The 27,861-nt window shown below is 41.1% G+C and overlaps 3 protein-coding genes across 7 annotated transcripts; 1 reads left to right on the plus strand and 2 right to left on the minus strand.

The window, feature by feature from the left end:
• Positions 1-804: 804 nt before the first annotated feature.
• On the minus strand, positions 805-4,221 carry Ugt316A1 (UDP-glycosyltransferase family 316 member A1). 2 transcript variants are annotated; one of them, NM_001300182.1, is made up of 4 exons: positions 3,408-4,221; positions 3,146-3,340; positions 2,792-3,005; positions 805-2,735 (listed from the first exon to the last, which is right to left on the minus strand). In NM_001300182.1, the coding sequence occupies exons 1-4, from the start codon at positions 3,851-3,853 to the stop codon at positions 1,680-1,682; spliced, it is 1,911 nt and encodes a 636-aa protein (NP_001287111.1). In that variant the 5' UTR covers positions 3,854-4,221; the 3' UTR covers positions 805-1,679. The 2 variants fall into 2 exon arrangements, with proteins under 2 accessions (NP_001287111.1, NP_649085.1); NM_140828.3 differs by having other exon boundaries at positions 1,177-2,735.
• A 348-nt stretch (positions 4,222-4,569) lies between these two features.
• Sfxn2 (Sideroflexin 2) lies at positions 4,570-7,556 on the plus strand. The gene is made up of 4 exons (NM_140829.3): positions 4,570-5,121; positions 5,732-6,000; positions 6,250-6,788; positions 6,855-7,556. Exons 1-4 carry the CDS (start codon positions 5,106-5,108, stop codon positions 7,012-7,014), a joined length of 984 nt encoding a protein of 327 aa, NP_649086.2. The 5' UTR covers positions 4,570-5,105; the 3' UTR covers positions 7,015-7,556.
• Positions 7,557-7,559: 3 nt separating this feature from the next.
• On the minus strand, positions 7,560-27,831 carry Mkp3 (Mitogen-activated protein kinase phosphatase 3). Of its 4 annotated transcripts, none has more exons than NM_001275103.1 (5): positions 26,726-27,831; positions 11,387-11,504; positions 11,087-11,294; positions 10,892-11,027; positions 7,560-10,687 (listed from the first exon to the last, which is right to left on the minus strand). In NM_001275103.1, exons 1-5 carry the CDS (start codon positions 27,126-27,128, stop codon positions 10,317-10,319), a joined length of 1,236 nt encoding a protein of 411 aa, NP_001262032.1. In that variant the 5' UTR covers positions 27,129-27,831; the 3' UTR covers positions 7,560-10,316. The 4 variants fall into 4 exon arrangements, with proteins under 4 accessions (NP_001262032.1, NP_001262031.1, NP_730385.1 ...); NM_001275102.1 differs by having other exon boundaries at positions 9,137-10,687; NM_168785.1 differs by lacking the exon at positions 26,726-27,831 and adding an exon at positions 13,762-13,801 and having other exon boundaries at positions 9,137-10,687.
• Between the last annotated feature and the right edge of the window lie 30 nt (positions 27,832-27,861).

Below are 27,861 nucleotides of genomic sequence, written 5' to 3' on the forward strand. Positions count from 1 at the left end.
TGGGACTATAGGAGATGAGCTCTAGAATTAATCTTAATTCTTCGGAATGATGGGCCATGTCATGCGAGTGTACCATCATGTCACTTGTGGTTTGCATATCAAATTTCCAATGTCTAACCAAAAATATGCGCATCAGGAGTGGCAACCAGACCCCGCGTGCATTTTCCTCCCAGGGTTCTTCAGTAGCTCACCTTTCGCGACATGTGTGCAAAAATACAGTTTTATTAACAGGCCGCCGGAGGAGGAAGCCAAGTGAAAATGCGCCACCCACCAGGCACACATGCATCACACGAATTTCCACTCACCTGCTTTCGTTTTCCCTTTGTCAACGTGTGTGTGTGTGTGTGTGTGTGTAGTGGACTGATGAAAGCAAACAGGTGACTTTGCTGCAACAACTGGCATCCTGCCATCCTGTGCGGAGGATCCGCAGACGCATCCGCGGCAGCATCCTCAGAGACACTTGAGCCGCACTCGGCTTAAATGAAGTGCACACGCCGCCATGCACATCAAAGCCTGCCGACATTAGCCCAGTGCAGTCAACTAATTAGACACGCCCCTTGCCCCCGAGACGCCATATTAAACCATAATTAACGCTAACTGCTCTATGCCAACTAAAAGAATTTTGAATTTGTTCAAGGAGAGTTCAAACAAAATGTGAAATACAACTTGCACGGCATGGGAATTTAAGTAGAATGCAAACAAAGATAGATGCTATATAATTAAGCCATTTAAATTGGGAAAATATTTACAACTATTCAAAGAAATATAGGAAATTCCAATTCTATAGGCTATTTTATATATTTTATTCAACAATTCATACATGGCATTATAAAATATCCTTAATTTAAAGTATTCAGAACAACTAAACCGAATTGAAAACTGCATCTAGTTTTCCCATTGTAAAAAAGGTGACCGCATTATATGTTTTATTATTATAAAAACATTAACAATTTTAATTTCAGCTCGAAATTAACAAACGGACATACATAGATATTTTATCAATACTCAGTTGCTTTTTTGAGCTGAACAATTGCAGTCTAAGCGCTTGTGTTTCTATCAAGCTTTGTCTTTTTAAAAACATACGAAAGGTGTTGTCAGTCTTTGAATTGAAATATTAATTGAATGAAATAGCTGTAAAGGGTTTTCGACATTAATATCAGAACATAAAATCAATTTCAAGTACCCAATTTATTGTTATACTTTGTCAGTACAAATATCCTATGTTCAAAGTGTGAACGTTCGTTTACACACAATACAAATATTCAAGATATATACAATTTATAAATTTTAAAACTTATCGAAATATAAAACCACATGTATTAACAAAAAATCACACTTAACACTAGACGATATTTTTATGTATAGGTTTATATAGGCATGGTGGATCGATTTTGTGACACGGATTATAGATGCGGAATGTACTCGGTGGACAATCGAGGGCATTATAGTTGGCAACTGTGCAACTTTAATGGATCTTTAAGAGATCTAGTTGAAACTAGTAATAGATTGACCAATGATTATTTTCCCGCTCTAAGCTCTGCTTTCCCATCCTCCGGCTGGCTTGTTAGACGATCTTACAGTTTTGCTAGTCCTAACATGAGGATGTGAAACCGAGACGAGCATCCTTTCTATGTGATCCACCGTAAGTTTAGTAATATATTTCGTGTGGAGATATATCATTATGAGAACCTGCGTTCTGCTTCCTCCTGTGATGTCTTTCGATCGCTTGAGTATATCCGCTGCTGATTCACGTACAACTGCAAGGGCGGCACCTGCCCGAGCAGCTGAATCGGAGGTGGGGGAGTTAGGTCCAGTGGCGTAGTGGACGCTGTCGATGGACTCGTCGGTGAATTGGAGCTCATGCTCGAAGAGCTGGACCGCGCCGATAAAGATTGAGCGGATCGCGTTCTTCTGAGCGACTCTGTTCCCTTGGGAGATCTACTACTCCCCTGGTCACCATAGCTGTGCACTCTGCCAACCACTTTCAGGTTGGTTCTGTATGGTGGCTGATCCTGCGCGGCTTGGCTGTGGTAGGATTTTCTTAGTATAAAGCAAATGGCCAGGAAAGGAATGGTTAAAATTCCAAAAAAGCCCACTGCTATTATAAGCAGAACATCCACACCTTCAGCTCTCCAAAAGTTTAAGGTATTGGCGTGCGACTTAAGAAAGTCAGCTCCTCCAGACTCCAATATAAGCTGTATCTTTCGCACAGCTTTTCCAACTGGCGTGGAATCGCGGCTAATCAGTCGTTCTTTGAGTTGACCCAACTTCTCCACATAGCTGGTATTCAGGGTGAGCTGTCTTATGCCGTGGAGCAGCGAATCGTAAGCTAACGAGTCGTAGCCAACGGTCACGGAGACTCCATGTCGCTGCAAGCGCTTAGCCATCACCTCTTGTTCGGCTAGAATGGGTATGGCAAGTACTGGCTTTTGTCCACTAATCGATTCCCAAACGCTCAACTGACCGCAGCTGCTAATAAACATCTTGACCTGCGGATGGTGAAGGATGGCCTGTTGTGGCCACCAGTCAGCAATCATAACGTTCTCTGGCAGCACCTGTTCCGCCGTAAACTCCTCCTTTTCCCACTTCAGCAAGAAGTGAAACTCCTTGAGGTGGCCAAACACATCCAGAATAATGGCCAACTTTTCCTGAGGCAGTTGAGCTGTTTCCACATCGGCGCCCAGGCTAAAATAGATAACCCCACTGGGAGCCGATTCCATGAACGACAGAAGATGCTAAAAACAATTAAAGTAAGTGATTTGAATTTATGAATGAATGCATTTAGACATACTTTTGGCAAATTGTCATCATTTAAGTGGCTTAAGTGCAGGCCGCCCACTTCCACCATGTTGGGCAAATATGCACGGGGATAATGTAGGCCTGGATGCGAGTTAATCAAGGCCAAACTGAGATTCTTTGTCAGATCTCTATAAAGCGGCAGCTCCTTAACGAGCAGTTCGAAGTGATTTGTGTACACGGATTGCTGGGAGATCAAGTGGAAAAAGCTGCAAAATACAAAAAAACGGATCCTGTTAAACTGAATGTAAAGAAAGATTATTTTCCTATTGATAATATAAATTGCTGATGATTAACTTGTCTCGAAATGCTACACAATTATACAAGTTATACTGCAGTAAGATCGTACTTGTAGGTCAAGCGCTCAAAGGTGCTCATAAGCGAGTTTAGAATCCTCTGCCTCGTGTTCATTCTCTCCGTGAAGGGCAGGAAATTGCTGGGATCCAGTGAGGACGATTGCGGATTGCCAAACATGTTATTCAGCCAGGAATTCGCGCCAGTGGGACTGACTGCAACGGTGGGTATGCCATAGTAGAAGGCCAAGCTAAAAGAGAACAGATTTCCATTTGAAATATATACCAAGGAAACCCGTTTTTGGCTTTCGGACTCACCCTAGCAGAGCATCGCTTAAGAACAGGTCCACTATGAGTAAGTCGAACTTTTCGCCGCTGGTCAGGAGCTTCCGGACCTGGGGATCCGACAGCAAAATGTCCACATTGGTGGTGCCAGCGTAGATCAGCCGGGTGAACCTTTCCATCACACTCTGGGCCCGCATTTCCTCGGCCTCAAAACTCATGCCCATGTCGAGCCAGTTTTCCCGCAGCCCTTCGATGCGCAGCTCCCTGATTTTGGGTATTTCCGCATCCACACCTTCCTGCGCGGCATGTGGACTGATCAGAGTTACGGAGTGGTTGCCCGAACTCTCCACCAGCTCCTGAAGCAATCTCCGGCCAAAGAGATAGTGGGATTTCCAGACACTGGGAAAAACTGTCAGTACATTGGCGCCCAGGACGATGCCGCAGAGCAGCGTGCCCAGAAACACTTGCAGGATTTGCATTTTGTGTTTGTGGATTATATCCGCAGTGGCCTTTGCATCCGCTTCTACATCCGCATCCGCATTCGTGTCTGTGTTTCTGCTTTTCCGGTTTTTTTTTTTTTTGCAAAAACACACACAAACACTGGCGCTCAGCCCATACACAACGCACACACACGCACAAGTACGTGGCTTCTATTATTATCTGCTGCTTCTGCTCCCGCTTTTTTCGCCGATTTTCATCATCTTGCCGCCACGATGCGATGGCAAAATATCACAGCTGTTGAAAAATGCACACAAATTGCCAAATAAAATGCAGTGCAAAACGCAACGAAAGTGAAAAGAACAGCAGCAACAACTGCGGCTTTGTCGTCGTCTCCTGCGAATGGCATTCAGAGATGTCCGGCTAGCTGTTCAGACCGGCAAATCTAGCTATTTTGCAGCTGAAAGAAGCATTAGCGATGCCGCGTTAACATCTGAAATTTAAAGCGTGTCTTAATAGCAAGCAGTTGGCGAGTATACAAAACTTGTGCCATGGAAAAAACACTCGTGCTCTGAATACCTTACTTTTAACATGATTAATAATAAAGTTACTGAATTATACATTACATTACATTATTGAATTTCTAGAGATTACTGCATATTTTTATGCGAACATGAACTGCTTGCTTGAAGCCATGGCACCTTCCACTGCTTGCCTGTGGCTTTTCCCGCCTGATCTACGCACGGTCCCACTATTGTGCAAAGCCACCCCCACCCCGCCACATTGCTTCTTCTTCCTTACCATCGCAGTAAACAATTTGAAAATTGCATTTATACGCGACTGAGTTTGCGAATCATTCGGCAAATTGCACAACAAAAGAAGTGCTAAATTGAGAGGTTGCGGCGAGCACAGCAAGTACTTGTGGATGCACAAACTCAGAGCGAAAAAAGACAAACAGAGAGCGGCAAACAAAACAACTTTTTTTCCAATTGGAAGAGTGCCAAAAAAAACGGAGAGCGACATAAAAAGTGAACATTTGAACCGCATTACGAGGCAGAAAAGTGAATTGAACAGCTGGCGGATCAGGTGCGTGGCTAAAACGAATCATTTGCTGTTAAATCGGCCCTAAGCAAACACATAAGGTGAGAATCTGCCCAAAAGCGCAAGCGGCCAAAACAACAACAATAACAAAAGCAAGCCGCCATAAACCGGCAACAGCTGAAAGTTACTGCTTACGTAAGCCGCTCGCAATTACAAATTACAAGCAGTTAGGCAATTGGATCAGCAGCCAAAATGTCGCAGGTATCAAGTAAGAATCAAATCAAAACCACCACTTTATATGGGCTCCCACGAATATCGAATATATTGAGCATTCAAGTGAATACATACACATAGAGGAATCAAAGCAAATAAGTTTTTGATGAATCATTTCTTATGCATATTTTGTGAAAATAAATAACATAAAAGGATATTCATTTCACAGCATCTTCATTATCTAATCAGTTTTGTTGTGTTTTTTTTTCGAAAGCTTTTCAAAAACATAAGACTGATTATGACATTTACTCAACACTTTCTAATATCAATTTATTGTATAAATGAATCTATTCATTTGTTAAAAAAGTTTTAAGAATTAATAAATCTATAGCCATAATTTTTTATTATTTCCATTTTGATTCTCAAAATTCTGTAAACTACATATTTTAAAAATTAAAAGTCAGCTAGAGCTTGTATGTAATATTTCAATTAATACACTTTAATATATAACGTGGCAGCCAAAATAAATGTACTTTCATCAAATTTTAAACAATCTTCAAATAGTAGCAGTATCTAAAATAATGTACTTAATAAATTTGATATTTGAGAGAGCCCAGAGATACGATCATTCTATGCCCACTGACCCAACCAATCCCTAACCCTAGCCCTCATCGATGTGGACAAGCCACTCTTCGATCTCAGCACCTTCGCTGGGCGCTTCCAGTACTTCGCCTGGATGACGGACCCCCGCACCGTAGTCGTATCCAGCGATCGCCTGCTGGAAGCCAAAGCAATGGTTGAACGCTACCGGAAAGGTGACCAATCCCCGCCGCTGAAGCCGGAGGAGGTGCACTACAACATGAAGCTGTACAACTCAGCCTTTCATCCGGATACCGGCGAGCTGCAGAACTTTTGCGGCCGCATGAGTTTTCAGGCAAGTCTCGAGATGGGTTCGGCACGTGGTCGCTGAAAATAGAAGCGTCTGGCGTGGACGCCTTGTGAATGGGTTGCCAAAAACACAAGGAAGGCACGACGATATCAAGACCAATTGCTCGGAATGCCAAATCTTCGAGCATTTTGTTGGTTTTAGCATCAAAGAACCTGTTCCCTTAAGGGCTTATCTAAATCGATGCTTACATATTTAAGCTTTACTAATTGCTTTGTGTATTTGGTCTATCTTCAGGTACCCGGAGGCATGTTGATCACCGGTGGCATGCTGGCCTTCTATCGCACCGTGCCCGCCGTGGTGCTCTGGCAGTTCATCAACCAGTCCTTCAATGCGGTTGTTAACTACACGAATCGCAATGCCAACTCGCCAACTAGCGTTACGCAGCTGGGCGTGGCCTATGTATCCGCCACGACATCGGCTCTGGTAGCTGCTATTGGATGCAAGAACTATTGGTCAAAGAAAGCGACTCCGCTGTTCCAAAGATTTGTGCCCTTCGCAGCTGTGGCGGCAGCCAACTTCGTGAACATTCCGCTGATGCGACAAAATGAGATAATCAATGGCATAGAGGTGAAGAACGACGATGGAGTGGTTGTGGGCCAGAGTAGATTGGCAGCCATCAAAGGAATCGGTGAGGTGGTTGTGTCCAGGATTGCGATGGCGGCGCCCGGAATGCTGGTGCTGCCATTGATAATGGAGAGGCTGGAGAAACTGCCTGCCTACAGGCGCATCAAGTGGATTAATGCTCCATTCCAGACCCTTTTGGTTGGGTGCTTGTAAGTAACTTTATCATCTACGACCACTTGTTCCTTTAACTGATCTTTTTATTCTTTGATGTTTAGCCTTTGCTTCATGGTGCCCACTGCCTGCGCCCTGTTCCCACAGCAGTGTTCCTTGGACACTTCGATTATGCGCACCTTCGAGCCCGAACTTTACGAGGACCTCGAGAAGAAAACTCAGGGCAAAGTGCCCAAGCGTGTCTACTTCAACAAGGGTCTGTAAGATCGGCTCGACAATAATCCTGGAATTGAGGGAAGACAATTGTGTGTTAGTGGTATCCGTTCTCGTCTCATGTTTTATGTAGCATTTACTGTTTTAGATTGCGCAACTTTGCAGTTGCAGTTGTTCCGTGTGTCATGTGTCAATTGTCGTAGTTGCTAAGCTAAAAGGAATCTCAGCTGTTTTAAAATGTAAATCTCGGACCTGCTAGGTTTTTCTAATTTGTTAAATTGTATGATAAGTTATCATATCTAGTGACATCCACATCCAAAAAAATGTATTTGCTCATAAGAACCTTAGCAGGGCTAGCACATAATGGGTATTAATATTCAAATATGTATGTCCTAAATCGTGTTCATGTTATACGTTATTTTAAAACTGTAATAATTGACAATTTAGATAATTTTTCATTCTGAAACTAACTAAACTGAGCTGCTGAGCAGGAGAATGCTTTTACAAGCCACTAATAACTAACAAACCAAACTCGTTGTGTTTCGTATTAGAACTAATTCACTCATTGTTTAAAATAAAAGTGTAAAAACAGTATTCAAGTTTCACGGGTTTTAAAAACGGTTTTATTAGTTATGTTCTTGTATCCTGTATAAGTATATATATCATTATATATAACGCTGCGGGGCTGTCGTTTATCTAGATATTCGGTTTCCTTCATCGTGTTGTAAAGTTTACAAAATGTGCAAAACACAACTAGGTAGCTATAGAATATTCGTCCTTAAACGTTGACAGAGGGGTACTCTTTCTTATTGTTTGACTTTTTTTGTCGATCGGTTGGTTCGCATTGAGTGCTACCGCCGTAGATAGTTTTGCTTGGACTTTCTCAAGGTACAATTTCGTTTATCATTTATAGTTTATATATTTAGTTTTGGGTGTTTTACTTTTTGTTGGCACTGTTGCTTGAATATTTCTTTATCTCGGTGCTAAATATTTATGGAAAAATTCAACACTCAGATGTACAATATGTAAAATGGTTTGTATCTTCTTACGCTAACAAAAACCAAAAGGGAAAAATCTCAGCAGTTATGCCCATGCCACGCCCATTTTGGGGGCATGGACAACAAATGCGCTGCCTGGCAGCAAAATTTCGATTCCATTTCGCATTAGCTTGTAAAAAGTGGATCGCCTTGTGCCTTAAAAATGGAAATTGTCGCATGAATCAGCAAACACTTTTTAATACAATTTAGTTATCTTAATTATTAACTGGCAAAACGTTCGACACACAATTATTTACGGGGTTCTGGGACCTTTTTTTTTGCTTCGATTTCAATATTTATTAACTGTATGCTTAGTTATTTATACTGACTGAGGCTTTCAACAATAAATTGGCATTTCAAACTGGATTAATGCTTAAGTTAGTTTTCCTAGATGTTTGGCTCTTAGCTGGGAAAAGCTCGTTCAAAATCGTAGGCATTTCCTTTGCAAAAATCCTATGGGCTAGAGCAACTAGCTTAGTAAGCTTCCCTTTGACCAGGAACTTCTTATCCGTATTTAGCTGCCTAATCAAAACTCATTCGTTTGCTTTTAACAAAGCCGATTTTTCTAATCAAAACCTGACCCCATTTGAAACTTAAGGTTGCCTTACAATAAAAACTATTTAAAGTGGACATGATTTCTATGGAATGTTGTGCGACTTTAGCACTCGCGTATTTTGTAATACCCAGCTAGCTTGGGTTCTATACCTCCCAAAACATCTCTGACCCCTTCGTTCCTGAGCTTTAAAATTTAGAATATTCTGACTTTCACTTACCACACAACACCATCTCGCCATCCTTATCAAATCGAATCAGTCGAGCAGCTTCGGCTGGAAACAAATCCTAGCCTTGGGCCAAGGAGAGTTGTTCACGATCTTATAAATCCAACTAACCAATCCTATCTGGCATTTCAACCTTTTTCTTCGAATTCTCAACACTCGTTATTAGATATATATATTGATTTTTTTTTTATCGCGCACAGCCTTATTTTTCCAAAAAAGTTTCTGGGACTATTTTAGTTTTTAATTTTCTTGTTGTTTCTTTTACATATAAACTATAAACATTATTCAGATGCAGTTTGGTTCGTATTTTTTGTTTCTTGAAATGTCACCTGATAAAATTTTGTACCAACTTTGCCTGACTGGAAAACAGCTGACACGCATACAACTTTATTTTTTTTTATCCATTACATAACAAATGAATCACTTAATTTATTTCCATCTTGCTGTCCTCCAACTTTAACATGTCGTTTGTAGAAAATAACTTTATGCGATTAATCGGCTTTTAATATAATCTAGACCAATTGTCAAACCTTGCTAAAATCTGCTTAGCTATATGGTCTATGCCGATATTTTAGATCACCCCTAAAAACAATAAAAAATGTTTTGCTTTTGGCAAATGTTCTTTTTTGTGTGGTTATTTGTGTTGTGCAAATGGTTGTATTTATTTTCTTTGTTTTAGTGTTCATTTTTCTTTTGTTTTCGATTTTAAAAATTCTTCGATATTCGGGATTTTAGTTCACTTTACACTTATATGACTTGGCATGGTAGTATATTTATATTAGGGAGCGCCTATCGCGGCCAATCGCTCCGAATATAACAAACTTTACATTTATAAACGATTTCGAGTTTAGTAAAATTTAAAACTAAAACTAAAACTATATACCTAGAAAACTGCTCTCAGTTTAATTGTTTATTTTCGCTTCGGCTTCAATATATTTATTCTCTTGACTTGGCTTAGGAGTTAGATACAAACACTGCGTACACTGCGTATATATAAATATATTTTATATATTTTATTTCTCATTCTCATTTTTGTATAGTTGCGAAGTTGGTTTCCGTGTGGATAACGTTGGATTTTGTCTGCACTTCACTTAAAAGTGTATTAAACATTAAGTTATTTACGTGGTATTAATCAATATGTGTACGTTGGGCATTTCTCCAAAACTTTGTACATTTATTAAAGTTTGAATTCGTACCCCTATTTAACAAGCGGCTCATATGTATGTGTGGTTTATCCGGGTGTTTTGCGCGAGAACCAAGTTAGGAAAAGCTTCGCCATTCAGGCCGCATCCTCATCGTACTCTCCCCTGGTTATGATGTCTTCTTCGGCCATCTCCTGATCCCGATGCTGCACCATTTCCACCACGGAAACCGCCTCCGCGGTGGTCGTGGTCGATGTGGACGAGCTGGTGGTGCTGGCCGGAGACATGTTGTCCGGGTTAACCGCCAGGCACATGGGCAACGGCGATGTGGCGGCGGCTGCAAATGGGACCTCCTGACTTGGTGGTAGCACGAAACTCTTACCGCCACTCTGTTCTCATTTAAGACCCGTGTCCGACGGGGTCCAGCGATCGAACTCGATGCCGGAGTCTGGCGAGACCCCGGTAGCATTCGCCAGATGGGTGGCCATAAAGCCCGTGGTCTGCATGCAATTGCAGTCCGGCGCAATGCAGCTGCACGAGAACCTGGAGCCGGGTCTCAGGCGCAGTTGGCTCTCGAAGGACAGCAGCTGCTGCATGAAGTGGAAGTTGGGCGATACATCCGGCTTCCGGTCCCGCACCATCGCGAAGGCGTCGTTGAGACTCAGGCCCCGCGTGTGCATCAAGTAGGCGAGCGTCACGGTCACCGAGCGCGAAACTCCGGCCAGGCAGTGGACCAGCACCACCGAGCTTGCGGACCGCGCTTCCTCTGTGAATTTTTGTAAACAATACAGAGCATTAGCTTTGATTTGACAAAACAGGATTAAGCCTTCAAGCTTTAATAGTTTCTATCTTTAAAACGTTATATTTGATTATCAAAACCCCTTTCCCTTACCCCTTTCATTATAGTTATCTATACTTTAATCCCTTAAAGTTATTATCCTCAAAATTACGCATTTTCACAAAACCTCACCTATAAACTGTATGGCATCCGGGAAATGTATGGCCAAATCTTGTGAGTAGTGATCCGTGATCGGAATCTGCAGATACTTGATGTCGCCCGACTCCTTGAACTTATTTGGCAAATCTGGTGTCACATTCAAAACATACTGAAATAGCCAAAGGATATGATTAAATAAAGTAAGCTAACAAAGCGATCCATGCTTACCTTTATATTGTACTTTTTCAACGCTTCCGAGTCGCAGCTGTGTGTGGCATTTCCCAGGAAGAGTAGTCCAGGGATTATCTCCACGGGCGCCTCGTTGTAGTTGTGGTGACTGTGGTGGTGGTGATGGTGGCTGGAGCTCTCGCAATCCGACGATTCCGCCGAACTGCTGCACGCGGAATCGGATTGCGTTGTGGAAATGCGCAGGGACCTGAAAAATTTGGCAGGGTTAAATTTATTCCATATATTCGTTTCTTTAATCTATATATTATCTTCCTTTAAAAATCAGGATGCATCACTTACCTAAGACCCATTAACTGATCGGTTTGAACATTGCGACTAGATTCGATCTCTTTGCTGTGCGTCTGATTATCGTCCTCGCACCATTCCGGAAATGCCTGGCGAAAATTGTTGAAGCCATCTGAAAGTAAAGAAAAGCGAAGAGAGCGGGTTAAACTTTATAATGCTTTTTGAGCAGAGCGCCTCTTTTGGCCACCGTGTCATTTGAGGCCTCTGGAATCCGACGTTCGTTATGCTTGGCCAAGTGTAGCTTTTTGGTCTTTCGTCTTTGGTAAGGCAACACCTACGCGACGACGCGACATGTAGCTGCTATTAACCCAACCTAAGCCAAGTATGCGTGAAATTCTTGCAAGCGAATCATTCATAAAAGGGGGAGGGGGAAAAGGAAAACTAAGGGAAGGTACTGGTGATCTTCTTTGCTCCAATTGGAAACGGAAGTGCGAGTGGTCGCAGCAGCGGAAATGCTGTTTCTATATTTACAAGCTTGAGACTTGTATGGGAATTGTCATCAAAATACGCGAATGGCCACTGCTCATCAGCATAACGCCAAACGGAAGCTTACAATTTTCTACTTGCCGCATATTAAATGCGAAAAAAAGCAAATTGAATAAAACGGAAGGCGCAGCAAAGAGTTCGCTGGCAATCAACTTATTTGCCGGCCAACGGGTGGTATACGCACTCTGCCGGCTCAATCTGCGCATTTTCCGCAGAACTTTAAAAATAAACCACGATAAAGGCCAATCGAACCGAGCGACCATGGCCATGGATATCAATCCCCGTGGATATGGCATACCAAACTGCATTCGATGGCTGTTTCCTTCTCAAACAAACTCGGCCTATCATTGAGTTCCGCCGAATGGAACAGGGGAAATAGATGCTAATAAATATAGAAAGGGTGATGAATACCACGGAATTGCTGTATAAGCATTTCATCAGAAACTGCTCTTCATGATTGCTATGCAAAATTGGAATTTGACGGTATCTCAGCACGGTTCGCCAAAGAATTTTTGGCACATAATTAAATATTAAGGTGGTCAACGCAGCGAATATTTTGTTTTCTAATGATTAACCTCGCCGCATACTCATAAAATATAGTTAAGATATTACGATTAGTTTAATAAGCAAATAAATGTTAATTCAAATATATAATAATATTAATATTATCAGATTAAACATGGGGACTCGTTCACTACTAAATACATATATTCATTCAAATTATGCGCAGTAATTACTTTTAGCTTACAAAAGCCCCCTAATTTCTACCCAAAATCCGTAACCTCCTTCTACGTTTCAATACGATGATTCCAAACAGAACCCTCAATTATATTACCCCGGCAGGTGAGTTTCCCTATTATAAAATAACCAATTTATAGCTCCCATATGGTCATCGCTTCTCCTCGTTTTCCACTTGTTTTGCCCTCAAATGGCTGATAGTCACACACACATGTATCTGTGTCTTTATAGTTTTTTTTTTTATATTTTTTTGTCACGTTCTGTGTCACACTTGTGAGTGCTTTTGTGTTTAGATTGTTTCATTGATGAGTTCATACAAAACAAAGAAAAAAAACAAAACCACAAAACAAACGTGAATAACAGTGGAAACGACCTTCAAAACGCTGAAAATGTAAACTTGAAAAAACGTCAACAAATTGCTGAAGTGAACAAAGCGTAAACTAAATAAAGGCGAATAAAAAACGCTTTTCTGTTTATCTCATATCTGTTAGAAAACCGGATTTTGGCAACATCAGCACACCTTGAATGAAAGCACCCACCGTACCACCCACCCACCGCACCACCAGCCACCATCCAGCAACCCACTTAAATCTACTCATCAGCCTCGCCCCCGCAGATCCAAATTTGTTGCTATTATAAAAAACTTGTGGCTATATATGTACGATAAAAAGGGAGACAAAGTCTGGGGGCTTAAATGATTTGTTCCACTCATTCATGTTTTTTTTTGGGTATTAATATGTTTAATTCATTTTTCACTTTAATGCCCCATGCAACCAAAAAATAAAAAAACAAATAAATAATAGAGTAACATAGTTTTGGAACAATTTGTTATAGTTGTAGTAATTGATAATTGCTCAGTGACTTATAAAAAGTCTTTGAAAATACTATGCATAACAATTTATTTGCCTTTTTCATAATAACCACTAAAGTTATTTAGTTTCTGACTCGTTCATTATATTTATTTATTTGTTTGTTTTTAATTATACTACGTATAACCTTTCCCCACTAACTTCATTTTTTTCTGCTTATCTGTCTCTCTCTCTCTCTCTCTCTCTCTCGTTTTGTTTATCTCCGTGTGTAAATATAAAAAAATAACAACAGCCGCAAAAAAGACAAAAACGTGAGTTAAATAACTTTTAGCTCACTTCGCTGGGTTCCAGCAGTTCCGCAGATACGAATACGACTAGCTCTCAGATACGAGCGCACACTCACACCCACCAACACACACACAAACACACACCCACAACCGCAAGCTATTCATTCACAGGTACCACTTCAGAACCCCTATCCCCAATCCCCCGCTAACCCCTTTCTTTTGCTCCCAACGGATATGACGTAGGCGCGTTTTTCTACGCTTTTTTTTTCTATTTTGCCGCACGAAAACAGTTAGAGAAGTGTTTTTCAAGGGGGGGAGCCCTTGTATGGTTTGCCATTCTGTGGGCGCTTTTCGAGTGTGTTTAATTCATTTGCGGTTTCAGTTCGGTTGACGCAGATCCCTAAAGTGGAACGCGGGATGCAGAGACCCAAAACCGAATCCCCAGCGAATCGAGGCAAGTACACTCATCGGTGGCACTCATTGATGGATTCCGATGGAGCCCCCAAGCCGGAAGTTGGCCACATGCATGCAGCGGAACACGGCGCACAGCGAACATTTCCATTTCCATTACCGCATCTGTGTTCATTTGGCTTTGTTTTGGATTGCTTTCGAAAGTTTTCCACGGAAATTTGTAAATGGATTTCAGAATTAAGGAGAATCCAAAAGGCAGCACTTGGTTCTAAACAATGAGTTTGATTGAATAAGTATAACAAAACTCTTAAAAGTATCTATTAGTTGAGCTTCCAATACAAAAAAGAGTTTTGAAAACATCTCACTTTTTATGGCTTTATGTGTTCATTTGTTTCCAGCGCCCGCGCTTCGGAATTTTAGAGCTATTTGACTTCACATTATCCCGCTCCATTCCCGTGGCCCACAATGGGCTTTTAATCACTCCCGGGCACACAAATTCCTCAGCCGCATTCCGTGCAACGTAGCTCTTTTTTTTGCTATGGTGATTTTGAGCCATTAGGCGCGTGTTTGCTGAGGGAGTTTCGAAGTTGAGGAAATCAATATTACGCATACGCAGTGTGTGCGGCGGTGGGTAAACGACGTTGTTTACTCGCACCCAGGTCGTAGCGCAGCGAATCCGGTGCTTTCTGGTCTGGCAAATGCATTCAGCCGGTCATTGCACAATGCCAGATACCGAGATACTCAGTACTATAAATATATGGAACCTATCTGCATATATACATACATATGTACGTATGTACACACACGCATGTGTGCATTCGTTAGGCGCTGGGTGGCAGAATGGGGTGTGCTGGCATGAATGAAAAACCAGACCACGAGACAACGCCTGCAGTTCAATGCTATTTGTCAATGAGTCAGTATAGTCGGCAGTCGTCGCTTTTCGATTTCAACTGGAATGGGAAATGGGAAATGGGGATCGAGGAACGAGGAACGAAGAAGAGCCGTAAAACACAACGGCAATCATAATGCGAGTCCCATTTGGGGCCCCATATCCATTAGCCATATGCATATAGAGCATTTAGTATCTGCCATCGATGTGGGCGGGTGCGTGTGCTTTTCCCCCACCCAGCGTGGCCCCAATTTTGTTTACATTTCACTTTTTCTCCCCGAAAAATTCGAATCTTTTATGACTTCCACTGAGGAAAAATTACAGAATTTTCAGTTCATTAATCTAACAGATTTTTAAGATCATTTAAAAATAAAACAATGTAATTAGATTTGTTAGAAGTTTTATTATTGTAAAAAACAAATATGTTTCATTAATTAAATTAATCAAACTACAAACCGATTGTAAAATTTTGCCAAATAAATCATTAGTTAAATTTTTAAATTTTTAGCAGAAATTTAACCACGAAAATCGTTTTTTTTTTGTCGTGTGCCTTGCTCTAAAATATGAAGGCACATTTTTTTCCAGCTGGGCATAAAGAAAGTGCAGAGGAAAATGTTCGAGAGAAAATCGAGACGGAAAAGAACTTGAGGAAAATATTAATGCCTGCCACTTCCGCCTGTGTTTATTTCGTTATTACGGAGGAATGGAGGATGGAGCCTGATTTGCCAATCATTGCAGTTTCTTGCCGATGAGTATGATTTCTTAATCAACTGCCGACCGTGTACCTTCTTTTGCTTGTCTGAAAGCGTTGACATTTTAACTACTTCAACTCGTGTTAAGGAACGGAAGTTGATTGATTACAACATGATTGATTGATGCGCTGAGCCCGAGAGACACGAGAAGCGACTTGCAGAATGTCAGACGTTCACGTTTACTTCGCCTGCACTTGGACTTTGGATTGAACTTGGCCATTTTGCCAGTGGTAAAAAAGCGGAAATTACTTCGGCGTTTGCATATGAGAACACCTCGAAAGTTGCCTGGCATTTGGCAAATATCACACATTCTGGATGGTGTGAATTAAAGGGCACTCTTGAATTATTGATTCCGTGAAAGTTTTCAAGACAATCAATCAAAGAGTTTGACACTGGATTTTGATCGATAGATTACCATATTCACTTTGCATCCCCTTTGCATATTTAATTACAAATTTCTGCCTTTTTGGGTGGCACTCGTAATTAGTTAGTTAGTTAATTTAAATGTGAAGTTTTTTAATAATAAAATCACAACTGACATATTATTTACTAAGCAAACTTCATATCCACTACATGCCTGCTTCACTGTACCTGGCCATTCAACCGGCCCGGACACTTGACGTAACTGCCAAAACGGCTATAAAAAATCCTACAGAAATATATAAAAATCCAGAGCTCGAGTCGCAGTTGCTGCTGCTGTTTTTCTTTTTTTCTTAATTTTTTGCTACCGAGGCAGTTGGTGTGTTTCGCTTGTTGTTGCTGTGGGAGTCGCCCACACCGGCAACTTGCCTCTGAAAATCCCCGCCCACGGCCGTAAAACCAAAAATGAACGTAACAACTGCAACAAACAGCACAAAATTCTAAATAAATGCCTCGCCCACCCGAAAATAATATTGTACGGAGAAAAAAATATAAAAAACGGTCGAAGGCAGACCACTTAAAAATCAACAAAAAGAAATATGTATGCGTAGCACGGACCCGAACCTCGCCGCACAGCTTTTTATGCTGCTGCACCTGATATATATAACAAAAGTACATGCATATATGTATATGAAGCTGGTGCTTGTGTGGGTGGAAAAGTGAAAGAGTTCCCCTTTATATAAGCCGCGGTCCCAGCCAAAATTGCTTTTATGAATGAATCCCAGGCTGGCCAGCGAAAAGAGAAGGCTAAGTGGCAACTTTGCACGCAACTATTGGCTCAACAACCCACGACAACATATTTGCATGGAAAACGAACCAGACCTCCATTAGTAGTTAAAGTCCATTTTCAGTCCATTCCATTCCATTTCATTCATTCATTCATGCATTCAATTAGGTTTACGTTTTTTTCTACACCCAATTTGCTGCAATTGAAGAGGGGATTACTACGAAGAGCCGGCGAAAGAGTGAGATAGGTTTCAAGTACGGAGAGAAAAAACGTGGGATATCTATGTTATAAGATGTGCTCTAGTCAAAAGTTTAGGGTAATATGTTATACATGTAATACTAATAATATTAATACTAATAACAATAATATGTGCATAGTACATAAATAATCTTAAAATTAGATAGAGAACACTCATTTTTGTTTTATTAACACACTGTTGAAAACTCTAATATTTACATATTTTTAAAAAGATTGCGTTCGTAAATATAACATCGATTTATTTTTCTAGTGTCTTTTCTAGTAACGAATGTGCGACATCATTTTTGCCTCTAGCTTTTTTCGCAGCCATTGTTGCCACTTCCGCATTGCAAGCAACAGGAGAAAGAATGCTGTCGACATAAAAGACTGAGCTTAGTCACCGCATCAGTTGCTCACTTAATCAGTTGGCCACTCATTCAATACGGGCTCACTGACTGAGTGGGTAGTTAAATAAGCTAGTTAGACGTCCGTTCTACGTTCTATGGCAGTACGAGTAAAATATGTGCCGAGGGGGTAACTATGGTTAGTGACGACTGAACCGACTGAACATCGAATTCACTTAAATTGAATGGAATTTTAAATGGCTAAAGAACTATATATTTTACGATTATTGCATTTATATGGCTGTATGTATGTTGTCTTCTCCTGTGTCTTAAGTTCTTCGTATTATTGGAAACCCAGAAAAATGTTCTACCTTATAGATTCGGAGTAGCTACCTTGACTAGCTATTAATAACCTCTAACTCTCCCCAATACCCATTTGCCACACGTGTAATTAATTATTTAAGCTTCTCTATTTGGTTGATGAGTTATTTAGCAATTAAACAGGCCTGATAGCTAAACTGTTTGCCCAAGAACTCGACTTGTGCTCAAGTACTCCCCAGATGCACATATATTCTGCTCATATAATTTCCATGTCCAGACGAACAAATTTAACGCTTAGTCAACAATTGAGCTAAACTGGTAAGCCTCACCTTGTGTTCCATAAATTTCTAGGGGACACCTATCTAATGACCCTCTAATGGGCGCAGGATTGGGGGAAGGGGTTCTTGTGGGTGCCGGGGGATTACCTTTGGCATCCGTGCTCGGGTCGCTGGCAAAATGTCAAATTGCGTAAGCCAATCAATCAAAATGTAAATAAGCAAAAACCTAATTTTGGTCTAGGCACGCCCGAAATTTTGCCAGCCCCATAAAATCCTCCTTCACGACCAGAGCTTCATCCCTTGGGGAGCTGTGAGCTATAAATAGCAGGAAGCCACAGCTTTGGTAGCAATACATTGCCCCAGGACCCATTTCGGGTCCTGAATCAACACTTGAAACATCTGGATTTTCAAAATGGAACTTTAAATTCAATTTGGAGAAATATGCTACGGGTGAAACTTTGTAGATTCGTCTAGATTCTTAACAAACTCAATTCCACTAAGCTTATATCGAATATTTTATGCGCGTTGTCTTATTTGAAATTATTATTTTAAAGTAGATTCAATATTAAAACATGTGGTTAACGGTAAATTACTAAATAGAGTATGAACATTTTCCTGAGTGCACACGCAGATCCTTTTTTTCTGGCTTCTGACTTCTGTGGATGCCGCATTATTAATTAATTATATGGCGCTGTATTTGCTTGAAAATGGCAACTGACAATGTTCGCAGTGGTGGCGAAATTTGGCAACGTTGCCTGGGGAAAATACGCAATGGAAAGCCGAACCAATTCGGGATAATTGAAGTTAGCCAACCCTCTGCAAGTGTGGGTGAGTCCTGCGAGTGCGCTTGTATTGGTTTCGGATTTTTGAAGCGAAGCCTCGCACAAATGGGTCAAGTTTAATGTGCAGCATCCTGTTGCTGCCGCTGGCTGCTTCCGAGGCTTTCCGCAATTGCAGGGGATTAAGTTCAGTATCCCGTTCTGCCAGAAGGATGCAACAAGTAGCAACGTAGATAGATATGTCAACTTCTTTAGCTTTTCCCAAGCATTTAGAGGTGTAACCATGGATATAGTGTGTGGCGATGTCTATCATATTAATACAGTATTTTTCTGATATTGATTTTGTGCCCATGTTTGTAAAAATATACAAAAAAAGTCAAATCGCACTTTAGTCCAAGACTGTGACCCCAATTCTAAAAAAAAAACACACACATCCGCTGGGATGGCCAATGGATGGCCCAACTGAACCGACCAATAACAAAAGACAGCCACGACGACACTAGCATTTGCACGGTAGCAAATATCCTACTACAAACAACGTGCGTTGAATTTCATTTGGAGTTGAAATGCTGAAAGCGCTGAAGCGCAAAAGGCACATAAGAAATGAAAATGGAATGACGGGGGAGGTGTCCCAGGGATTTTATAAATATTGCATATGCACCAGATGAATAAAAACACAGTGAAGGTCGGCTAAGAACTACACTTTGTCAAGAAAAAACGGAAACTATAACACTATACTGGTTTTATGTGTAAGTTTTATGCGGAATTAAAACATGGAGATGAAAAGCGATTGTCCTTGAGAGGATTAAATCTTTACACTCTTTTACAGTTACACAGAAGATTCTTTGCTTTGTTTTGGATTTCAATCTCGCAAATTGATAAAAAGACAATAAAAGTCCTCGACCAAGCGTCTTCTTCCAGTTCGAAGAATTTATTGCCTTTTCTAACAAGTAAAAGTCGAATAAGGAAAACCAGAAGGAAACACTTGTCGACTGGAAAAGATTAAAGATTTCTGCTGCATCTAACGGCAGAGAAGGAAAAACCCACCGACCCGCCGACTAATGCAATTGAGAAAACAGATACGACAGATGATGCAAAACAACGACCTACTGACGAATAAGCAATACTCTATCTGAATTTTTCTAACACAATTGAAACCATTTAGGTGAGAAGAATATATTTTATGTATATAATTAGAAATGTCTAATTTTAAAATATTTATGTATTTTACTTTTAAAGCTTTAGAGAATTCAAGCGTATGCTTCCTTCTAAAAGCATTTTTATGACTCTTTATTAAGAAAGTCAGGAGGTCGGTATCCGTCCCTCTCTTTCTGCAGCCCATTCTTCTTGTTGATTCTTCTCCACCCTTTTCAATTCTTCGACTGCCGTTTGTGGCTCGTTCTCTTCTCGTTTTGGAATCTGTTGCTAATTTGCACTTTGATGAAATGCGTTCAGGCTGTTGGTTCTTCGTTCGATTCTTCTCGTGGTTCCTCTCTGTGGAATCTACAGTGTAGATTTATGCATGCAAGCGCATCGACTACAACTTTTAGCTCCATTTCATTTTGATGCCCTCTTCTCTTTTTATAGCTTTTCTTTTTGCGCGACAGACTGAAGTTGTTGTTACTTTTTGTTGCCGTTTGCTAATTCCAAGAATATAACAATTTACGCGTCGTCCCCCGCCAAGAAAAAATGAAAAAGAATTGAATGAAGGGAAGCCCGACTCCTGCCTTCTTTCTGCTTCTTTCACATTCTTCCATTCGCAATGCGCCGTTGATTTCTGTTCCCCATTCCATGTGCGCTCGTGTGAGTGTTTATGCTATATGCGCCCTGGAAACTTCCGTTGAACGTTGAGGTATGCAAGCCGGCGAAGGAGAGTGGGCGGAGAAGGGGAGAGGAACGTGGAGAGTGAGTGTCGTGGAGTGGAGAAAGAGAGGCAACACGCCCGCACAAATTTGACCGGAAGTCTTTGTTATTGCCTGTACTTTGTTGTTGCTTTTGTTGCCCCACGACTGAGAGCGATGGAATGTTGCAAATACTGTCGTACCTCTTTTACCTCGAACGGAAACCAAAATTCCTGAATACATTGCTATGACGAATGTCATATGTACATAATTTTATCATTATCACAATCGGAATATAAAATAAGCAAGGGTAGGGAACTGTTGTTATATGTTTCTAAATCTGAAAGTAACAACAAATGGAAGAATTAAAGAAGCTTCACTGTAGTTAGGTTGCAAATATTTGCACAGCCTCCGGAAAAGAGTTCTTCGCGGTGGGTCTCGCCATTAGCCGCTAGTTAAGTTATCCATTTTCAACGCCTGCTTAATTACAATTACAGCCCACACAAGCTTTGACCCAAATCTACACTAGCCGCAAAGACAACATTCAAAATGTTTTCGCCGTAGGCTGGAAGTCAAAAGAGATCGACCGACCAGCTTCCCTTCCCCCTTTCCATTCTAGAGAGTGTCCAACGCCCTGTTTGTCAAATGCTGTTGCTGTCTCTTTTCCTTCAAGCGTGCTCCCAATCGCCCCTTCTCGCTCATTCCCCTGGCCCCACATACCGTCCCTCTGTCGGACTGCCGCAATACTGTGATTACTTTATAAGATGCTGACGCCAACTCCAATTGGAAAGATGTCCGACTGTCTTTCGGCTCACTTTGCATGTGGGCATGCGACAAAAACAACAGAAACCGCAAAAAACAACAAGCCAACAAAGTACGTTCGATGGGCACAGTGGGGCAAGGTGATTAGTTCTTGATTATTGAAAACATACTTGCTTTTACCGGTCCAGATGGGCTTTAATTAAAAGGATCCCCGAAAACATTAGTTAAAAAAATAAATAGGTGTTTTGAAAAACGGTCATTTGATAGGCATAGTAAAGATAGATAACAAGAAATACTAGTATATTTTCAAGAAGTCCCTTGTTAACGGAAAAACTTTCTAAATGGGTTGCGTTCAGTTTAGCAATAGTACTTTAAAATACTCCTAATCAACCAAGATGTAAAATGCATTTGAAAATTGCCTAACTAGTCGATAATAATTGCAGTGCTTTACACTTGTTTGTTGCGAAATATATTCGTGTGCCATATGTTCTCCGTGACCCATTCTAGCCCACTGTATCCGCCGACAAATTTGGCCCAACGGCTTTTTGGCACGTAGGTGGGCAACCGGGCCAACTGTCTCAGCCTCTCAGTTATTTTACTGTCTTTTTTTGTAGCTGCTTGTTGTGGTTGAGCTTTTTTTTCGGTGAAGGCAGACCAGTTGGCAGAGTTGCCTCAATGGAAGAGCAGCGGCTGGGAGGATGGAGTGCCGAGGAGGGACGAGAAAACTCGAAGGGGGAGGGGGAGGTGGATTGAGGGAGCCACCGCCTTTGTGATGAGTTATCATGAAATCGTAATGAGAGACGGTCCGTTCGGTTGGCCTTGGGATTTTGCCACGTGTTACTTTGGTTTTACAGTCAGACATCGATAAGCTCAACTATTCTGATTACGTCTACATTAAAATGGAAATAGAAAAAAAGGACTACAATGATAACCAAGTTGTTTTTCAGAAACTATGATAAGGGTATTTCATTAAGTTTATTTCACTGGAGTTTCCTTGCATTTCGTGTATTCGCACTGGTGAGGAGAAAATGCAGTGCAGTGGAAAACATTTTAAGAAATTTAACCAGGGCCCAAAAACAATATCAAAAGCCGACCCGTCGCAGGCCAAATAGTAATAAACCAAACACAAAAAGCGGCAACAACGAAATTCGTTAAAAACAGCAAATGAGGCGAACAACACTCCCAATCGGAGAGTAAGGAGAAAAGCCAGTTGGGAAAAGCCAGTGGAAATGCAGCCGGGCGGCCCGACGCAAAGTGGTTTTTTATGGCGCATGCGCAGCAGCTCGGGTTCAATCTCTATAAAAGGGTCGGCTGCCAACAGAGTGCGGCTCTGTATCCGTCTGGCCATAAAAACACACGAAACAAGGCAGAAGGCAGAAAGAAAATAAAGCAGACGAGTTCGCCGCGAGATGCCTTCAACGCGCGGATCCGATCTGCCGCTTTCCCAGTCTCCAGAGAGACAGAGAGAGAGAGGTGCATCTCTTCTCGTTCATTGACTCCCTCGAAGAGAACCCACCATCACCACAACTACAAGCACAAGAGCACAACACAGCAACATACGAAATGCGGTTCGGAACTCTGCTAGATCTAATTGAATTAAATTCCGTCGACGGAAATGCTTAGTTTACTATACACAGACTGCAGTTTAAAGCCATGAGCATATATGTACATATATACTTCACCGCACATACTTTCAAAATACTAACTTGCTAGAAATTAAACTAAATATATAAATCTCTTGCAGCATAGCATCTCAGTATCTGAAATTTAAAGTTGTTGAACTACAGATACACCGAGTGCCACTATTCGCGTGACCCTTTCTGTGCGCACATGTCGCATTCTATCCTATATAGTTGGTGCCCCAGTTGGCCCCATCTTAATTGTTTTAATTCCGAGAAATGCATACAAAGTGGCATTTAATTAAAATGAATTTTACATCGCCAGTTGAAGCCGAATCCAGCGATGGCCGCGATGCATTATGCATTTTTCATGCTGCCCAGGGACTTCATAATGTCCTGAAGCTGGAACTAAAAAAAAAAAGGAAGACGTCGAAAGAGACGGCATCATTGGCTGACAAAGAGCGCATAATTGCCGGGACTTGATTGAATTTCAAGGTTAATTAGTGGCAAGTCGGGGGAAAAACTTTATTGTACCCGAGATTGGTAAGAACTTTGCTGGGCCAGCTTAAGCTGATTACCGTCGGTGTTTGGCGGTTGTTAGCCGGAGATTTTCTGTTGGTCACAACAAGAAAAGGGATTACACTGTGTGGCTTTTATCGCCTAATGGATAAAACAACTAAACAACTAAAACAGCGAAATTTGCTTAAAGAGCAAGCGCAAGGAATTAACTTTATTAAGCAACCAAGCAAATAAATAAAACCTATAAATAACCTATTAAAACAATGTGAGGAGATGTTAGCCGTATGCAAAGTAATAATTAATATATAAACTCCGTGTAACAATTTCAATAGAAGAAAGCAAATAGTAGAAAGAATGTTCTGCCCCAAGTTTGTTGCAAATAAATATATCATTATTTACATCCCCATTCCGTCTTCCGCTTTGGACTTCCTTCCTTTTTTAGCCAACCTGACCCAGTTCCGCTTGCTTCCCAGCCCAAACTTCCTGCCCCATTTCTAATCGCAACCAATAGCTATAGATATTCCCCGTTCCGATACACACTACGTAACTAATGCCACACTAATGCCACAACTTCCTCTCTACACAGCTGCTTTTTGTGCATTTGCATGGCAAATAACCCCAAACCCACTCATGTGATTAGATAAGTCGGCCCAGCGACTTCCACTAAAATGTCAAAATCATTAACGGATTGCGGAATTGATTTTGAATTTAGCCAACTAAATATGGGCGATGATATAGTCATTATTTCCAGATCATTTCACGAAATCGTTTAAACAATTATGAAAATAGTAGTCGCTCTTGCCCAAATTGAGAATTTGAGTTTGTTTATCGAGCATGTTTCGGGAAACGCAATAAAAATCGGTTGCTCGGCTATGTTTCCATTCAAAATTCTTGCCTGAGGTCGCAGAATTCATTTACCATTTCGGGATCATTAAGGAAAACGACTGAACAAAGCGGACACTTCAGCAGGCCGGAAAAACAATGAAATCCCTGAAAAGGTGACACTGGATTTTCACGCTGTTATCTTTCCACCTTCGCCTACTATTCATTCCAAAACTTCGTTTTGTTCATCTGGCGAATGTCAAGAGGTTCCAACTTTCTTGGGTGTTTCCCTGGTATTGCCGGTCGTAAAATGTTTCGGCCCGATTCTCCTAATTACCTGTGCACAGGTAGTTTTCACAGGATGCTTCGTTGCAGCGATCTCTTTCCCACCATAGAGTGCCATCTCTTTCCACGGCTTGACGTCATAGTTGAGATGGCACCTTATGTTATGCTAATTCCACGGCCTTTCAAGTTCTATTTATCTTTCGAAATGAAATCGGTACAAAAAGAAAAGTATCTTAGAGATGGGTGGTGGGGTGAGAGAGTTGGGAGGCTGAAAAGCCGGTCCATTTGTTGACGCTCTATTGTCAATTTGCGATATTAGCAGGCAGACACAAAAAAAAAAAAGAAACAGAAAACATTTGAATGGCAGAGGAGAACGTGCGTAAAGCTTGTTCGGCAAAAAAGTGTGTATATGTACATACATATGTACATACATCCAAACAATCACGGGGTTCTGTGGGACTTGTAAGCGAGCGGAAATTGAAGTGATAAAAATAAAAACGAAGCCATAGTCAGTCGTCAGATAATTATGTATATATTTCGACTATGTGCACAGGCATATAGGGCAGCACATACATAAATAAGCATATGTATAGCATATATAGTATATATGACAATTTATGTGGCTTTGAGTCATGGGAGTCGAGCCTCGGAGTCGCTGAAAAGCAATTGTGACATTTTTCTGAATGACACAAATCTATACGGGAGCACAAAGAAAATGTGTAGCCAACAATAGTGGAAAGACCTCAAAAGCATCGACAGCAGTGATGTTTATTTATGACTTCCTTAATCTCCGAACGTGTTTGTAAAATACCAAACGATTTTGAAAACACATTTATATTTAAATCGCTCCTTAATTGATATGGGCCAATCAAGGAGGGGCATAGTGTTTCAGAATAAAGTGCATAATTGGAAGGGCATGCGGGGTGGTATAACTACATATACATATATATCCGCCGATATGGTTGGATTGATATTTTGCGCAAGTTTTAATATAGCTTACATGCAATTGTGATAAGGAAACAAAAGACACAGCATATATAAACTAACAAATTCCTGCCATTATAATTTTCTATCAAAGTCAAACAAAATCGTGTCAACCAAAAACAAGTTCAGAAAGGTGAAATCTATGCAGTGTATGTCTATAATCAGAATGCGAGAGGAGGAGGACAGGATCAGTCAGACTAAATATAATTCTAATCTGGCGCTAGCTTTATCAGCTGTGCGGATTACATTATATTTTGCTAGTTTTTTTTTTTGCATTTGTCATTTTGTCTCCGCCCCCAGAATGCTTGCCTTGTTTCGCCAAAACGAAAAAAAAAAAAAACAATAACAAATCCATGCAAATGTTTATTTATGGCCAGGCAGTGCTTGCTTGTATTATTAATATTCTTTCGGCTGTTTTGTTTTGTTTTGGTTTCTTCCTTGGGGGTTTCGGGCTAAAAATGCCGCAAACAACATTGGGGAAGTATAAATAAGTTATGATATTCTTAGGCCTAGGATAGGAATGTGCGGCATTGATTTATGGGCGGTGTTGGGAAGTATCAGGCATTTAAAGAATCCGATAGCACAGCTATGATCAACAAATGGAGAGTTCCGTTCTCGATACAGGTGCGTAGTAAACTAACAAAAAATTCCATTCGTAATATTGATTCATTGCATTCCAAGAATATCACAATGTAAATCTTAATATTACTACTTTAGTTATTACATTCTAATCAAACGAGATTAAGGGGGGAAATTTTGGATGAAATTTTTCGGTTTTCTACTATGTTTATAATGATTTACTTAGTCATTTCTATTACTGAAGCTTTAATATTTCAAATATGTACATATTCTATGAAATCAACATGGATAGTATTCATATTTATAAGATTAATTACGTGAGTTTAAATGTGGGAATTGAGAGGTATATATAAACCTTAGTTGGTTTTAGTAACTCCCGCACTTGTATTATGATATTGTAGTTCTATTTTTTGGGGCACCCAAAGTATTGAACTTATGACTCACCTTGTAAAGCAACTACGCGGCAGCCGTCCTGCTTGAGGCGACGGTGCAGGATGCTGATGATGGAGTCCATGGCGACGGCCAGGGATCCGGCTCCGGCGATCTCCTGATTCTGGCCGGGCACGCCTTCGCCGTTGTAGAGGATGAACCAGCATAGCTTGTAGCCCGACTGGATGCGTTGCTTCAGCTCGGGCGACTTGATCGTGGAGGCCAGATCGATTTTGCCAACCGCCAGACGACGGAGGACGATGCTGGGTATGCATAGGTTGACGGCTCCGCGGATGTGCGACTCACTGTACTCGTGCGAGCCGCGGCAGTCCAACAGGATCAGGTCCTTGGAGTCCAGGGATCGCAACTGGGACTGCAGCCACTCCTTGCTGCAGGTCTCGTGCTCCGTTTCTGGCATTTTGAAGAGCTCCCAAAAAATCACTCAAAGACTGGAAGAATTCGAAGCACTGCCACTATTTTTCCCGTTTAGCTCTGTTCTCTGCTTCACTCGTTTTTTATGTTATTCTTTTTTCTTTTGGTTACAACAAAGTTTACATCATCTTTCTTCTTCTGCTTCGCGCTGGTTCTCTTCTTCTTTCTTGGCCGTGCAATGGTATTTGTTGCTGTTACACACACACACACTCCCGCGCAGATGAAAATCTTGGAAATCAAAAAGGAATTTTTGTTTTTATCTCGTTTGGGGAAATCTGTAACTTGCACTGTTTTGTTTTTTTTGTTTCTTGGCTTTCCGATTTCCTCGCTTGCCGATTTATGTTTCTTTGCACACCGAAATTCGTTGCTTTTTGCTTTTTGTTGTATGTACACACGCACACAAGAGCGCGCCAAATCACAACCGTGTGTATGTTTCGCGTGTGTGTGAGTGGTTTTGTATTTTTTAGGTGTGCTTCGCTAAAACAACAACAACAGTTCGGAATCGAATGAAAAAACGTGCGGTGAACCTGTCATCGAGTAACTAAAACATCCAAAAACCGTTGAATATTTCCCAAACAAATAGGTAATTACTTCTATCAAATATCCATATTTTGAGTTGATGTTTTTTTCGAATGGAAAGCGAGCACACACAAGCAGCGCGGGTAAAAGATAATCGGGCAATAACAAAATAAGCGCGTCGTGGGTTGCTTAAATAGCCT

This window comes from Drosophila melanogaster, chromosome 3L (assembly GCF_000001215.4).
Source record: "Drosophila melanogaster chromosome 3L".
Lineage (NCBI taxonomy): Eukaryota > Metazoa > Arthropoda > Insecta > Diptera > Drosophilidae > Drosophila > Drosophila melanogaster.